We start from the raw sequence: 16620 nt of genomic DNA on the forward strand, positions 1-16620 counted from the left end.
GCATCGACTATGTCAAGCATCACCGCCAGCCAAGACGATGACGGGTCCCTCTGCTGCTCCCGCGATGCAGGGCCACGACGGTATAAACCCCGTGTCTCTTCTCCTCTCTCCCTCACGTTATCTCGACTTATTTTAGATCCATTCGATTTCACTCGATCCTATCACACGGTAGTCGATCCACAGATAAAGTAGTCGATCGACGTTTAAACTAGTCGATCGAGAAATTTGACAATATTTACTTATTGCATATACACACTACTTTTGCACATTTGCATGCTCGCATGCATGTATATTCTCCTATATATTTTACTTCCAAGTAATTTATTTGCTTTGTTTGGATATTAGTATTGCTCCACACCAGTGCCGGTTCATATTAGTACCAATTAGTTAATCATCACTCCATCAGTTTTACCTGCTTGTCTACTATAGTTCAGATTTGCTTCTTTATTTTTCTTTCATGCTTCTAAACTCTAAATCTGAAAAGTTGCTTTCCCAATAATTCATCTATTTTCTAATTTGTATAATTTTTATTTAGAGGAGGTGTTAGTACTGGCACTAGGCACGACGTACTGTAACAATCGCTCCATTGGATTGACTTCAAGCTCCGCCACTGCGGAGGGAGTAGCAATCATCCAACCACGGGAACGACCAGTTCAACGCCAGACAGCGCATGCTTCTTGCCGTCGCTGCTTCCGTTCCTTCCCTTCGGCATGGCGTAATAGGAGCGCCGCCCGGTTGGTTGGGTGGGGGACCACCGTCCACCGGAGGGCGGACGGGACGCGAGGCCGGCCTGCCGCCGGGATCGGGCATCTCGTCGCGTCGTGCAGGTGCAGCGTCAGGGATCAATCCCGAGAGACCCCCGTGCACCGCACGCGCCGCTGTCTCGTCCGGCCGGCGTGCACACCGCACGTGGGGCGGGCCCCGGCGGCCGGAGCGAGGCGTGGCGCCGCCGCGTATTTATTCCGCTCGGGGGTGTCCCTGGGTGGGTGGGTTGGTTGCGCGGGTGGCCCTGGCCGGCCGGGCTGTCCCTGCGTCCCGACAGGGTGCACCGGCGAAGCAAGCTTTGCTCGCCTGCCTCAGCCTACAAGTTGCAAACTTGCAATTGCAACCTCCTCCGGTCCCCAGGCAGACCGTGCGTTGAGTTCGTACAGCCTAGCAGCAGCCAGGTTGCAGCAGGGGCAGCGAATTTGACACGTCACGGATATAAACTCTTTTCTACGCTCTCCCTCTCCGGAATACTTTCTCGTTTCAAATTATATATCGTTTTAATTTTTCTAGACTCTCCTGATAAGATTTGATATTTGGAACCAGGAGCAGACTCAAGATCTAAAAGGTGAGTATTCAAAATTTCAAAGGATGTACATATTAATAGTATATAATTGCTGCTAACTTTTCATAAACTCATAAGTAATCACAAATTGCAATGACACATTTTTATGATGGACAAATTTATCAATCCTCACCTTGGTTCATTTCACTGGATCGAATTTCAATGCACGGTGCGATGACGGTGGCGCGGCGTCCCTGCCCAAGCTCATGCTGCCCTCTGTGCGCCGCGGCGGCGGTGCCCCTATGTGGTGTGGGCTTGTGGCAGGCCGCAGGCCGCAAGCGACCCAAGCCTGCCCCTGCGCGGGCGAGGTGCGGCGCACGTGGGCCCTAGGGGTGATGGGCGATAGGCGGTCGGGCGCTGGGGGTGAGACTGTTGGTCGGCCGGGGCGCAAGGCGGCGGTCAAGCCTAGCGGCGGGGTGATAGGCGGCTAAGGTGATACATACATACGGCGTCGGGGGAAATTGGGAGACGGGAGGGGCGCTGATCTGGATCAGATCCGGTTGCCGATTTCAGGTCGCGTGTGGATCAACTGTGGGGAGATCGGAGGTGGGCTGCTGAGTTTTTTTAACCAACGGAAGGATTGGGGTTCAGGGGGTCTGCTTTATTTATTTACTTCTATTTTTGAATCTTATACACAGTATATACTCTATATATAATATTTTTGTTAAAATTGATGTGTATTCAACTGAATACCCTTAATTGATTGGGGCTGTCCCTGCTTGGAACTGCACAAAAGTCCTAGCTTTTAGGGGCAAACCAGCCTCCACGGGCTAGGAAAATCTTGCCCAAGAGGAAAGCCAAAACGACTCGCTGTCGTCGGCAAGAATCACGCTCGCGAAGCAACCAATGCATAACTACCTTCCTGGCTAAACGAAACCAAACACCACAAACGAGCAAGCCTTGCCTAGCTCAAATGAGATAGTTTGCCCAAGTAAGCTAGAGCTAGACTTGGCTAAAGATCCAAACGCCCATATATAATTTCTATTATGCATTTAGATATACGCTATATTTATATATTGTAAAAATTAAAAGCTATAAATCTAGATTTATCAAAACGATCTACAATTCAGAACAGACGGAGTACATTACTAATCTTTATCTTAAGAAATCTCTTTTCTACCAACCGCTACTAGGAAATTGCCTAAAATTTTTAGGTGAATTAGTGAGGCGAGATCATCTGTACCAAATTCATCGTGTCTGTAATTTTTTTTATAATGTAAATTAGATTGGTAATCTACTGAAATACCATCAATCACTTATTAATATTAAGAAGAGAAATGAATAATCTACTGGAGACCGTCGTGCTTCGAAGTTGGAACGTATGTATATAATGGTTTTATCCGGGGTACCCAACCAAACGTTTGACTTCGATCATCGTCCTCTTACGTTGTTGGTGCGCGTAGCATAGGGCATAAGCGTTTTTTTCGATTAAGGAGCATATATAGGTGTCAATGAGCAATACTGTAGCACCATCTGCCTGCTGCTGCTGCTACCCCGCGTCATCTGAACCTGCAACAACCTTACAACCAGCAGGACGCTCCGTACTTGCAGCATCGCCAGCCAGCCGCCCTCGCCATTTCCGTCGGCTCCTACCTCCTCGTCCCGGCACGGTGAAAAGGACGCGCGGAGCTCACTACTGTTCACCCCACAAGGAGCCCCGGCAGGGTGCCACGCGGGCCCCACCCCAGGCGAGCGCCACCAACAAACTAGTATACTAGTCCACCTTGCTGCGCCATCCTCCTCCGTCGGCAGTCCGTCTCCAGTTGGTCAGCCCGCGGCTCCAGCTCCGTCCGCCTCCTCGGCGTCCCCGCCGGCGCCCGGCCTCCGCTCCCTTCCCCCGGCGGCCCGCCTCCGCCTCCGGCACCAGCGGTGAGCGCCTCCTTCCCGCCCGACCCGGTCGCGGATCTTTACGGCCCCATATCCCCCCCGCCCCTGCATCAGATTCCTTCTGGAGAAATCCTTGGGCCTCGGAACCACCTCCGCAGGCAGCCTCTCTCGTCCGGAGGAGCATCAGCGTGAGCGAAAGGGGACGAATCATTTGCTTTCTTATTATTGTGTATATGCGGGACCCACAAATTCCGATGCTTTTTTGGCGGGGATGGGAAGGGGACGAATCATTGCCTTTCTTTTTCTTTTTTGTCTGCATACATATATTCGATCGATTTGGCAGCTTCAATTTCGTTGGACAAACTCTCATCTTTATGTTTTTGGATGATGAGTGTGTAGGTGAGCAGAGGAGGGGTTCTTGTCAGGGGCCGCCGGCAGCCGGCCATGGAGAAGAGGAAGCGGGTCCTGGAGCTGCGGGACCGGCTGGACCGGACGCTGGCGCTGCCGGACCTCGCGGAGGAGAGCTCGCTCAGGGCGCTGGTGAAGAAGCAGATCCTGGCGTCGTCCCCTGCCGGCTCCAACGAAGGTGCGGGCTCTGTTTGCTTCCTCTGTTTTTTTTTTCATATGGTTGATCTAATCTCGGAGTGAATATCAGCCTATTGATGGTAGTGATGAATGCACTGGTTTTTCCATATCCATGATGCATGCGAGCTTTTATGGTTTGAGCCGTGAATATCCATCCTAAATGGGGGATGTGTTAAAGGGGTACTACCTGGGGTCCTTGATTGTGGCATATTTGCTGGACTATATATATGTACCGCTCCATGTTTCTTGACTAGTGCTTTTGTGTGTCCTTTTTTAGGCGATATCGACCTTATTGCTGAAACACAGGCCAAAGAAGTCTTGGAGTTTCTTGAAATGCTGGATACTTCGAGAGACAGACGATCTTCAAAGGTTCATGGGGCGCCACAGAAGGAGTGGAAGGTATGCATTAAACCGAGTTTTCTTAAATCATTCAGAGAGACTCCTCTAAATGTATTATAGTGTGGAACATGAAGTAGTTGATCCCTCTTTTTCATTATGTGTGATCAGTTTACTGATTTAATGCTTATTTAGTATGCGATGCTATCAACAGTTTCCAGAATGCAACATTTTACTTCTGTTTGTAATTTCTACCTCTTCGGAGATATTGTGCTTCATATTTCTCTAGCCTGTTCCTCCCATCTTTTGGAGATTGATTAATTGTTCTATTTTATTTCTAAGTTAATGCTTGTGAATAGATGCACTGATCTTTACATATTTTTTGGTGGCAGGTGAAGCAAGATACAGACCAATTAAGAGTCATGTACCGTGAGGGACCAGAGGGGACCCCATTTCACACCCTTCTTGCTGAAGGCTTTGCTGATGGACCTATTGACGTTTGTAAGAATTCTTAATCATCGGCCAGTAGAATACTACATCTTCACACACTCACAGTTCGGCACACTGTTTTTTCTTAGGTACGTGTGTGTCATGGGAATCGGCTCTATACAAAAAATGGTGAGAACAATGTTTTCCTCAAATTCAATCTTGATTAATTAAAAATTTCACATTCTCGGAAACTACACATGGTATGCTCCAATATTATTCAACTTTAACTTGCGGAATTAACGTTAATGCATTAAAACATAGTTTCTTTCTTAATTACGGCATTTAGGAAGTAAACATAGTTTCTTTCTTAATTACGGCATTTAGGAAGTAAACTGTTTAAATATTAGTTCTTGACTCAACTTGCCTACTTTTGTTTTTTTGGTTATAGGCAACTTACTATTATGTCTTGAAATGCTTTCTAAGCCTGATGTGCTTAATTGAGAAGTGAACCCTCTAAGCATGCCGTGCTTAATTGAGAAGTGAACTCACAGGGTGTCCTTTTTTGCCTCACTGTAGCCACGTGGCCCACACATACCCACGTCTAGCTACAAACCAATGTTGCACTGGTACACATCTATCTACAGTAATCCGATTAAGACAGCGTAAAGTTCTCTTTCGCCAATAAATGTGGACTGGAGTGACCCCCCACAGACTAAATTAGGGGTGGGGTGGGGTGGGGGGGATTGAGGGCTCATGCTACGGCTAATTAGCTGTTTCTATTGTCATGAGATGGTTTTCAGTCCCCAACTGGCAACTGCTTTCTTATTTTCTGGGGCATCTCCATTCTTTTTATGAAGGATAGTTGCATGTGTTATAATTCAGTATTTGGATTCAACCTGGACCAAATAAAGCTATTTCTTTAATGTATTGATAAGATTGTTTTTCTCCAGGTTTCCACAATACAACCTGCCAACTTTTAGAATTGATCAGTCAGGCTGCTTGAAAAAGGTTCGGATTGGTGAAGAAATTTGTTTGGTCAGGTTGGTTGCGGACTACTTGTTCATTACACTTTTTCTTACTTTCAATTTATAGTGATTTTAGCTAATTTTTTTATTCGCTATTTGGAAGAAAGGGTGAAGGTTCCATGGCCGGTTTCTGAAAGAGAGGCTCTTCTACACTACTTCGAACTGGAGTATCTTAAAGAAGATGTTGTCATTGTAATCATGAAAACTGTGCGTATGTTTCTTTTATATTCAATTTTAGATTCTTTTTGGGAACTTCTCCCTACAACCTTGATGTATCCCTTTATTTATCTAGTGCTTATTGACTTTTTTGCAGATATCAGATTTGGATACTATAAATATGCGGACACATGGATTTAGCAGGGATGGAATTCCTGAAGCTGGTGACACTGTTCGGATAGATGTATTTGGAGGCTTTGTTTTGCAAAGGATTACAAAAGACAAAAGCTTTTTCAGGTGAAGCATTTGGTGCCATTTGCACTAATATAGAGCAACATGTTTCATATTAGACTACTTTCTCGGCTTTTGAAGGCACCATGTATCTTTACCTTGAGTATCATTTTACTAGATTAAGCAAAATAATAGTAATGAAACGAAATTTTCTTTTTCATTCTATCAACTTGTTTATGGGCAATCCAATTTTTCACTGTACTTTCTACCTGAATAATATTCACTATTTTTTTCTTTCACAAAGCTACTCCGTTTTTTAAGCAATTCCTTTTTCATAATATTATTCCATTTCTCAGCTTTAACAAAATATACTGCTACTCATTTTTTCCTAAAAAAACCTTTGTTCAGGGCAATAGCTAATATGGACATTAAGCTAGACTTTGTTCCACCATGGTTGATCAACTTCATGTCAAGGCAGCTAATTGGCAGTGGGCATAAGCTCTATCAGAAGGTTAGTGGCCGGAAACAATTTGCACATTTCAGCTATGTTCTCTACATGGATTTCTTTGAATCACGGTGTGTGGTGGGTTGATATATATCTTGACATAAGGGAAATACTGTATGCTAATTTTTGAGTCATGAGATTATGAATAACAACCAATGTAACCTGCTGAACTATTATTATTGGAATATTATGCAGGCAGTCAGTACTGTGGCTACTTGTGACGAGGACTACAAGAAAGCTTTGAGAGGACCACTCTATGTTAGGATCCGCGAATACCAGGATTCTGATGACAAGGCAAAGGTGACCACAACAGAGGAAAATTCTACCGAGGTGCCCCCTGATAACCCCATTGTACAGAATCATTTGACAGTAACAAATACCACATCGAATAGCGAGATTGTCGAGGAGGAGAGCGAACAGAACACGTCCTTCAAGGTGGATAGACTTCCAAGTAGCCCTCCTTACCAACCAGCTGAGCAAGCACAGCAGATCAAAAATAGACCTTTTATCAGTCCTGAGGTAGAGCATGCATTGGGCATATTGGACAGTGCTATTGCAGTTCTCAGAGGCGATAAGACAACAAACATCACCACGCTACAAAATTTGCTCAGTTACAATGCAACTTTGGAAGAGAGTACTGTCGGTTCGAGAAGTTCACAAGCTAACATTCGTGATGCAGACAGTCTTCTGAACGGAGGTACTGCTACCACACAACCACAGAATTCCAGGTCAGCATGAAAGGATATACTGAATTCGTTTGTGGTACGTTTAAATTTCAGTTTGTGGCCCATTTGTGATCCAACTTTTGTTTCCTTGATGCAGAGAGATCCAGCAAGCGTATTCATTGCCCAGTGACAAAATTAGCAATAGGGCAGAAGATGCCGTCGACAAAGATTTTCTGAAGAATCCAACAGCTTCTACAGTAACAAAGACAATGTCAATGACACTGAGAAGTGCAATAAGGGTGCATGGCGAAGAGAGCCTGGACACAAATGGCTTCCATCAGAACGGTTTCAGCAATAACAAAGAGCCAAAGCGAGTGAGGAAGACCAAGAGGTGGCCCTGCTGTTTAACCCCTACCACCATAGGATGATGAAAACCCATCTTAGGAGCCCTTTCAAGCTAAATTCTTGATTTCTGGGTGTACAACAGAAAGTAGTAAATTATAGAAATATGGTTCACCCATTACACGATATGGGTTTCAAGTAGCGACCCAGGAGGCAGCTTGAGGCTGTCATAGCGAGTAGATATCATCTTTGATAAATGTAAAGTAGAATTGTTGTAACTATATGTAATTGTTTCCACGAGGGCTCTATTTGGGGTTATAGACATTATTTACACACAGGATAGCTGTCAATAAGAGGAGTTGCAGTGGAATTTAGTGAACTTTTCAGAGTTGTGCATTATGATTTTTGTGCAATCCTTTTGGGATTTATCCTGGGCAGCACCCTATCTGGCAAAAACAAGAATGGTCCTTTTACTAAGCTTTAAAGTTTATAAAAATAAAATTTTGGCCATCAATTTACCCGGCAATATAAAAACTCAATAAAATACAGGGTTAGTCAACTTGGAGATATTTCATCTGGAAAATCTTTAAAAACCGACGAATACACAATTAGTCAAATTTGATTTAATATAAACGGACACATTTCGAGATGGCACCTTTTTTGTTGGGCTAGAGGACATCTATTAGTCACTGAAGTGTGGGACCCACGTGTCAGTCACCTCCCTCCTGCCTCCACGTACTCGCTTCGATCCCATCCCATGCAGCATCCCAGACCGCAGCGGCGGCACCAAAGTCGCGGCCGAGAGGGTCGACCGGCGGCGGTGGATGCTCCGTCCATCCGCCGTGGAGAAGCTGATGGAGGAGCCTTCCGGGAGGAGCTCACAAGCCGCCGGATCCCGCGGTTCTTGGCGAAGTTTCCATCGATGGTGAGCACCTGGATCTGTGAACCGCGGTTTTCACCGCATTTTACATTTCTACCTTGCTGTAAAACTACTTGTTTCTGTTGCGCCTAGATCGTAGTTTCTAAAATATCTTTTCCGCTCTGAATACCACAGCAGTTAAATGATATCTATGACTCAACATATATTTGTAGAATTTACGGCTGATTGTAAGTAGATTTTTTTTTTGAAAAAGTTACTGTAAGAAGATTAGTGCCCGGAAAATAATCAAAGAATAATAAGGACAGTGCTTAGGGAAGGAAAGAAATTGACCCCAGTATCGAAGACCTGGTGCTGCAATTTGCAGTACAAAATTGTGGAAGGAAATTGTTAGGAACATGACCTCATTAGGCGATGATTGTGATTTTGGTGAGACTAATGAGTCCGTGAGCTTAAGTTTGTAGGATTTCTAGGTTCTATGGATGGAGTCCAATTCAGACAAGTGGTAGAAACATTGAAAGGACCGGTTAAACCGAAGGTACTAGAAGATAACGGGGTTGGTGCATTGATAATTAAAACAACGATCAAGTTTCATAAGAAACCCAGTTGCACTGGTTAAACCGACGCTAAAAGAATGGAGTCGTCGGTGCAATGAAAAGATGATATGGCAATCAAGTGAAGAAATAACAGAGGCACCGGTTAAACCGATGGTGCAAAAGAAGGTGTCAGTGCAAGCGTTGCTGTGGTTACTCAGTACTCATGCTTTGGTTCCAGAAGGTTTTCCAAGCAAAATTCTCGGCATCGGTTGAACCGACGGTGCGTCGGTGCAATGACGCAAGCAAGCTCAGGCGTGGCAGAGAGACGTTCAACGGCTAGTATTCAGATTCACAGTGACCGGTTAAACTGACGGCTATGACCGGTTTAACCGACGCTTTAAGTTTTTTGGCAGAAAAGCAAGTAACGGCTAGGAGTGGATCTCTAGCCTATATAAGGCCTCACCCCGGGTTATTTAAGATCCCTGGAGTTTGTGAGAAGCTACCCACAATCTAAAGAAGTTCTCGAAGTCACCCAAGAACTCGTTGATCACATCATTAGGTTTAGCATATGCTTGTGTTAGTGCTGATATTAGCCCTAGAGAGAGTGAGAGAGTAAAGTGTTGCTGCTTTGTGTGCTGGTTCTTGAGTGAACCACAAGTTGTATCTCGGTGTGCCGTCCCCTTGGAGTCTTGGTGGCTTGCCGACGAGTCATCGACCCTTCGGCTTGGTGTGGAGCGGCGACGAAGGCTTTGTGCGGGGGACGTGGAGACCCCCCTCCTTCATGGAGAAACTCCTTAATGGAGACGGCATCGAGGTGACTGGGGACTTGGCGACAGCCTTGGTGGCTAAGTATTGGTGGCGAGTCAAGAAGAGTCCCAGAAGATACCAGGTGACCTGGAAGCAATACTCTTAGTGAGTGCTTCAACAACGTGGACTAAGGCTGGCTTAGTGTCTACCGATACTACGGGATAAATCTTCGTGTCGAGAGTTTGTTTTCCCTCCTCCCCTTCATTTAAGCTTTCGTATTTCTAATTGGAATCTCGTGTGCCTTTACATTATTAGTGTAATATCTTATTAGGATTGGCTATAGGTTGCAAAACTCTTTAAGACGAGGTTTTCACACTAGTTGAACCCTAATTGCACGTCTAGGTTATATATTTTAGGTTATGTTTTATGCTAACTAATTTGAACTATAGGTTAAGGTTTTAAAATTGGCTAATTCACTCCTCCTACTCTAAGGCTACCAGCACCGATTCCTTTCAAAAATCTTCTACAAGTGCTCCAAATCTGTCTTTTTTTGGAGGTAATAGTGCTTCAAAGCTGTTGTGCTCTCTGCTCCTTCCCATGTGCTAATTTCCATGTAATGAGTACTAGAGGCTAGATAGAAGACGGTGATTTCTTTGAATCATCCATGTCCAATGAGGATTAAACATCCAGCTGCTGCCAATGACTGCCTGGCCGCTAGATGATCCGAAGACCGCCGCCACCGCTGACTCCTGTATTTAGTCATGTTTCTGGATGAAGGGGAACTTGGTTCCGCACGCCTTCCATTGATGAGTGCCAAATATACCATCCTTTATGGCTTTAGAAGCTACATTATATTCTACCAGAATACTTTAGTACACATTCAATTGAGGTACTGTAGCTTATTTCCCTGATGGAAGTAGCAATCAGACTGCTATGGTTATGATTGCTGTGTTTTTATTCCCATGCTCGGTTGCCTCAAGCAGCAGAAGCAGCAGCAATGCCACCGCCGACGGTGTTGTCTTTATTAATTCATCAGTGTGGTGCAGATAATGTGTGCTTTATAAATCTGTTCATCAGTCATCATCATGCATCTTTAGCTTGCGTGTTGCTACTTAAGCAAATCCTTTTTCATACTATTAATCCAGTTTATTTTAGCTATAAAAAAGATACACCACTACTCATTTTTCTTAAATTAAATCCTTCATCCAGGGCAATAGCTAAAATGAATATTTGTTCGACCATGGTTGATCAACTTCATATCTAGGCAGCTACTTGGCAACGGGCATAAGCTATACCTGAAGGTTAGTGGGTGATAACAGTCTGCAACATTTTAATCAGCTATGCAATCAGTGTGCTAATTGTTTGAGTATCAAAAACCTAGTGCTGCAATTCGCAGTACAGATTTGTGAAATCTTTTGTAAGTGCTCTAAAGCTGGGTGTCTCTGTCTGTCTCCCATGTGCCCATTTTCCAATAATAAGAATTTAAGACGCACTAGATGCTAGATAAAAGATGGTGGTCTCTAACTCTCTATGATCCATCCATGTCCAATGGGCCATTAAACATCCAGCTACTGCTAAAGACTGACTGGCGGCTAGATGACTGGGAGACTGACGACGACTGCTGGATTTAGGGTGTGTTCGTTTCCTGGGGTCTAAAGTTTAGAGAGGTCACATCAAAGAGAATCTTGTTATTTAGAAGTATTAAATAAAGTCTAATTACAAAACTAATTGCAGAACCCTAGTGCTAATTCGCGAGACGAATCTAATGAGGTATATTAGTCCATGATTAGCGGATGATTACTGTAGCATCACTGTGGCAAATTATGGATTAATTAGGCTCATTAAATTTGTCTCACGAATTAGCATCCAGCTGTGAAAAAAAATTTATAAACAGATTTTATTTAATACTTCTAAATAGCAAGATTCTCTTTGATGTGATAGATCTAAAGTTTAGAAGGTAGGAAACGAACGGGGCCTTAATCTTGTTTCCAGTGGGAAAAAGCATCCCCATCAATCAACCAGGACAAAGTGAAACTTGATTCTACACGCATATATGTTCCACTTGCATACATTCCATTGGTAAGTGGTCCAATGTAACATTCCTTCTATATACCATCCTTTATGGCTTTATTAGCTACATTCTATTAAAACACTTTCGTACATTCAGTTGCGGTCTTGTAGCTATTTTCCCTAATGGAACTAGCAATCAGACTGCTATGGTTATTGTCGCTGTGCCTCTGCTTCCATGCTCAGTTTCCTCCAGGCAGCAGAAGCAGCACTACTGTCACGCTTCTCTCCTTCAGGTTCATGCTGTCAGATAACCATCCGAGGGTTTACTGACTTCATGGAACACGACCAGTCATAATTGCAATTGAAACTGAAATACTAGTACAGCTTCCTGAAGAACCTTGGGTGAATTTGACTCACAAAGATGTTTCTTTTGAATATCACTTTTCAGTTTGGATGATGACCTAATCTAGTAGGCTGATTTGGAGTTTGTAAAATGAAGAAAGGAAGCCTAGCATTCAAACCAGCAATGCTGGATGCTTATTGCTGATAGGAAGGAACATTCTTGGCAAATGGTTGGTTGGTGCACAGCATGTGTCCTCCCAATTGTTCATAATAACGAATGCATTGTTCTACACGGAAGATGTCAGTTCTTGGATGCATCCATAACAAAAGAACATTGATCAAAGACTAGAGGAGCATCCTATCATGACTTGATATGCTTTGGTTTGCGCCCGCATGGGGAAGGAACAAGGGACATTGGCCAAACTCTAGCGTCTACATGAAGATGACCTGTTGACCGTCAACAGGTCATCTGGGAAGTCAACAGGTCAACAGCGTTTACCAGTGATGTCAGATTTCTGAACCCTGATTTAGACACTGGTATATAAATACGCACTCTACCTTTTCTCTTCCTGCAGAAGCAATAGCATCTAGGAAGGCAAGTGTGCTCTTGTACGCTGTAGCCACGCACTTTACCCATGCAGGAAGCGATAGCATTGTTCTTCTCTTTGTTCTTCTGTTCCCATGCTCTGGTGTCTCTAGGGAGCAGCAATGCCACCGGCGATGAGCTTGCACTACTCTCCTTCAAGTCCATGCTGTCGGGCCCGTCCGAGATCTCACTGGCATCATGGAACACGTCCAGCCACTTCTGCAGCTGGAAAGGTGTCGTTTGCGGCCGTCGGCATCCCGATAGGGTTGTTGCGCTGCGCTTGAGCTCCTTCAGCCTCTCGGGGCGCATCTCTCCATTCTTGGGAAACCTTTCATTTCTCCAGAAGCTTGAACTTGATAACAACCAGCTCGTTGGGACGATACCGCCTGAGCTCGGTCGCCTGAGCAAGCTTCAGGAGCTGAATTTGAGCGCAAATCTTCTCCAAGGAAGCATTCCTGTGGCCATGGGAGATTACACCAACCTCATGGTGCTTGATCTGAGCAATAACCAACTGCAAGGTGAGATCCCAACTGTGATAGGTGCCAGCTTGAAAAATCTCGTCCACCTTTACCTTCGGAAAAATCTTTTGACGGGAGTGATCCCGCAATCTCTTGCCGAGTTGCCATCTATTGAATTCTTGTTTTTGTCCTACAACAATTTAGATGGTGAGATACCATCTGCTTTGGGCAACCTCACAAACCTCTTCAATATTGATTTATCTGACAACAAGCTTTCAGGAGTTATCCCTTCATCTTTCGGCATGTTGCCAAATTTATCTGTGCTCAGCTTAGGCTTCAACAATTTAACTGGACCAATACCCAATTCTATTTGGAACATTTCATCATTGGGAGTGCTTTCTGTCCAACGAAATATGCTAAATGGAACCATACCTCCTAATGCGTTCAGTAATCTTCCCAATGTCCAGAGGTTATACATGGACCACAACCACTTCCATGGCCATATCCCTGCCTCACTGGGTAATGCTTCCAATCTGATAATGATTGTCCTTGGCGCGAATCCTTTTAGTGGCATTGTTCCCCAAGAGGTTGGAGAGTTAACAAGTCTTAATCTACTAGTGCTCACGGATACTTTAGTTGGAGCCAAGGAACCCAAAGACTGGGAATTCATAACTGCATTAACAAATTGCTCCCAGCTAGAGGTTTTAATATTTGCTAATTGTGAGTTTAGTGGAACCCTTCCTGATTCACTATCCAGTCTTTCCGCTTCACTAAAATATCTGTCCCTCTCAGAAAATGCAATTTCAGGAAGCATACCCAAAGATATTGGTAATCTCTTCAATCTACAAGTCCTCGACCTTGCAGATAACTCTTTCACAGGAAATCTTCCATCATCCTTGGCTAGGCTTAAAATCTTGCAAAAGTTCTACGCAAGTGATAACAGTATCACTGGACCTGTCCCATGGGAAATAGGAAATCTTACGGACTTGGTTTCATTGTACTTAAGGTCTAATGCCTTCAGCGGTAGGTTACCAAGCACACTTGCAAATCTGACAATGCTGTCAGAGCTCTATCTTGCTAACAACAATTTCGTAGGCCCAATTCCTAGTGGTTTGTTCAACATTTCCACACTCTCTATAGGTTTGGACCTATCTTATAATAGCTTGGAGGGATCAATACCACAAGAAATAGGAAATCTAAAAAGTCTTGTCGAATTCCATGCAGAGTCAAATAAATTATCAGGGGAAATACCTGCCGCCCTAGGGGATTGTCAAGGTCTCCGGTATCTCTACCTCCAAAATAACATCTTAACTGGTAACATCACAGGCCATTTGAGTCAACTGAAAAGTCTAGAAATTTTTGACCTCTCAAGCAATAATCTATCAGGTCAGATACCCAAGTTCTTAGGCAATCTTACCATGCTATCTTACCTAAACCTTTCGTTCAATAATTTTATGGGAGAGGTACCAACTTTTGGTGTATTCGCTAATGCTACTGCAATCTCAATCCAACACAATGGTAAACTTTGTGGTGGGATACCTGTTATGCATTTGCCTCCATGTCCTTTCCATTTGCCAAAGAATAAACATAAACTTCTAGTGATTCCTATAGTTACTTCTCTCGTTGGAACATTAATCATCCTTGCCTTGCTCTACAAGCTTCTTACTTGGCATACAAGAAACAAAGTGAGCAATCCTTCAACTACAACCATGCAAGGCCACCCACTTATCTCCTATTCACAGTTGGTGAAAGCAACAGATTATTTTTCAGCAACAAATTTGTTGGGTTCTGGTTCATTTGGTTCCGTGTACAAAGGAGAGCTAGATGGTCAAGCAGGTGAAAGTACAAACTTTGTTGCCGTGAAGGTGCTAAAACTTCAAACTCCTGGGGCAGTGAAGAGTTTTGTAGCCGAATGCGAAGCATTGCGGAACTTGCGACACCGAAATCTTGTCAAAATAGTTACAATTTGTTTGAGCATTGATCATAATGGGAATGACTTCAAAGCAATTGTATATGACTTCATGCCTAATGGCAGTTTAGAAGGTTGGCTACATCCTGACACAGATGGGCAAATGCAGCAGAGGTTATTGAATCTGATTGAGAGGGTGAGCATACTGCTCGATGTGGCTTTTGCGTTGGATTATCTTCACTGCGATGGTCCCGCACCTGTTATACATTGTGATATAAAATCTAGTAACGTGCTCTTGGATGATGATATGGTAGCCCATGTTGGAGACTTTGGACTAGCTAAAATTCTTGTTGAGGAAAGCGCAACTGTTCAACAGTCGGCGAGCTCGATGGTATTTAAAGGAACAATCGGCTATGCTGCCCCAGGTTAGCCTATTATATATTTCCTTTCTTTTCTATGCTCATGGTTTGTATTGTTTGCCTTTGTTTTTCTCTTGGTCGTTATCAAATAAAACTCACAGATGATCGGTGAAAGTGAAATTTGATTCTTTTATTAGGCATTTTTTGTCGTTGTAATATTACAACTGCAACATAGATTTACAATTGTGCACATCTTAAGATATCTAATTTTCCCAAGCATTTTATGCAACAGAGTATGGTGCTGGAAATATGGTATCAACGAATGGAGACATCTACAGCTACGGAATTCTTGTGTTCGAAATGGTAACTGGTAGGAGGCCAACAGATAGCATCTTCAGAGAAGGATTAAGCCTCCGTGAATATGTTGAGCTGGCCCTGCATAATGGGACGATGGACGCCGTTGACATGCGTCTGTCTTTGAGCCTCAATAATGAACCTCAGGGTGCCGGTGAGGGTGATTCTTCGCACAAAAGAAAGACTGATTGCCTGATTGCTCTACTTAGACTTGGACTGTCGTGCTCTGAGGAACTGCCATCCAGTAGGATGTCAACAGGAGACATCATCAAGGAGCTGTTTGTCATCAAACGATCTCTCTTGTAGGGAATGCAGAACATGAACATGGAGAAGCATGAACTGTACCTGCTCACGTATCCATGTATATCTTTAATCCACTTTTAGATGCTTCAAGATGATTCCAGCTGCAGCTAGAATTCTTGGATAATAGATGATTTGTCAATATGTCCAGTTTATGCGGATGTTTTGTCATCCTTTATGTTATACAATTATCGTACTTTGTTGCTCTGCTAGCTGGAGTCGCAGCAGCTGCAATAATCTATGCATTGTTGAATAAAGTCGTTGAGTCATAGCTGACAAGATGTTGATGCCATGCATGCTTTCAACAATGAAGAAAATGAATGCATAGCCATATCTTTGCTAAATGCATGGTTTTTATGGTACTCATTATTTGGGTTAATTTTTTAGGGAGCTAGACCCATTATTTTCACTTTTCACAAGACATGTAGGCCCATTAATTCACTATTACAATACCGGCTAGGTTATTTTACTGTCAATGAGAAAGGAATTGCTCAGTGAAATTTCTGAGCTTCAATACAAGTTCCTGACCATTTTTTAAAAATGTTCGTCCGCGGAACAGTTTGCCGGTTGAGTTTTATAGGGATGATTCATCACATGAAACTCTCTCCTTCTTTCTGCTCGCCATATCAGCAAAATTGATGATGTGGTATAGAATTCTTTCTTTGAGCATCTAGAGACCAGAGTCTGTGCAAGCAGACCTTCAGTACAAAC

The 16620-nt window shown here is 43.7% G+C and overlaps 2 protein-coding genes across 5 annotated transcripts; both read left to right on the forward strand.

Moving 5' to 3' along the window:
* The first annotated feature begins 991 nt into the window (after positions 1-991).
* LOC112902490 lies at positions 992-7810 on the forward strand. 4 transcript variants are annotated; one of them, XM_025971607.1, is made up of 12 exons: positions 992-1333; positions 2864-3199; positions 3557-3743; positions 4020-4141; positions 4471-4579; positions 4657-4696; positions 5458-5547; positions 5640-5739; positions 5846-5985; positions 6328-6430; positions 6620-7152; positions 7247-7810. In XM_025971607.1, the coding sequence occupies exons 3-12, from the start codon at positions 3602-3604 to the stop codon at positions 7515-7517; spliced, it is 1650 nt and encodes a 549-aa protein (XP_025827392.1). In that variant the 5' UTR covers positions 992-1333; positions 2864-3199; positions 3557-3601; the 3' UTR covers positions 7518-7810. The 4 variants fall into 4 exon arrangements, with proteins under 4 accessions (XP_025827392.1, XP_025827393.1, XP_025827394.1 ...); XM_025971608.1 differs by lacking the exon at positions 2864-3199; XM_025971609.1 differs by lacking the exons at positions 992-1333; positions 2864-3199 and adding an exon at positions 1540-1762.
* A 4745-nt stretch (positions 7811-12555) lies between these two features.
* On the forward strand, positions 12556-16145 carry LOC112903060 (receptor kinase-like protein Xa21). Its single transcript, XM_025972267.1, has 2 exons — positions 12556-15321; positions 15548-16145. Exons 1-2 carry the CDS (start codon positions 12579-12581, stop codon positions 15913-15915), a joined length of 3111 nt encoding a protein of 1036 aa, XP_025828052.1. The 5' UTR covers positions 12556-12578; the 3' UTR covers positions 15916-16145.
* The last annotated feature ends 475 nt before the right edge of the window (positions 16146-16620 follow it).

This window comes from Panicum hallii, chromosome 8 (genome assembly GCF_002211085.1).
Source record: "Panicum hallii strain FIL2 chromosome 8, PHallii_v3.1, whole genome shotgun sequence".
NCBI classification, from domain to species: Eukaryota; Viridiplantae; Streptophyta; class Magnoliopsida; order Poales; family Poaceae; genus Panicum; species Panicum hallii.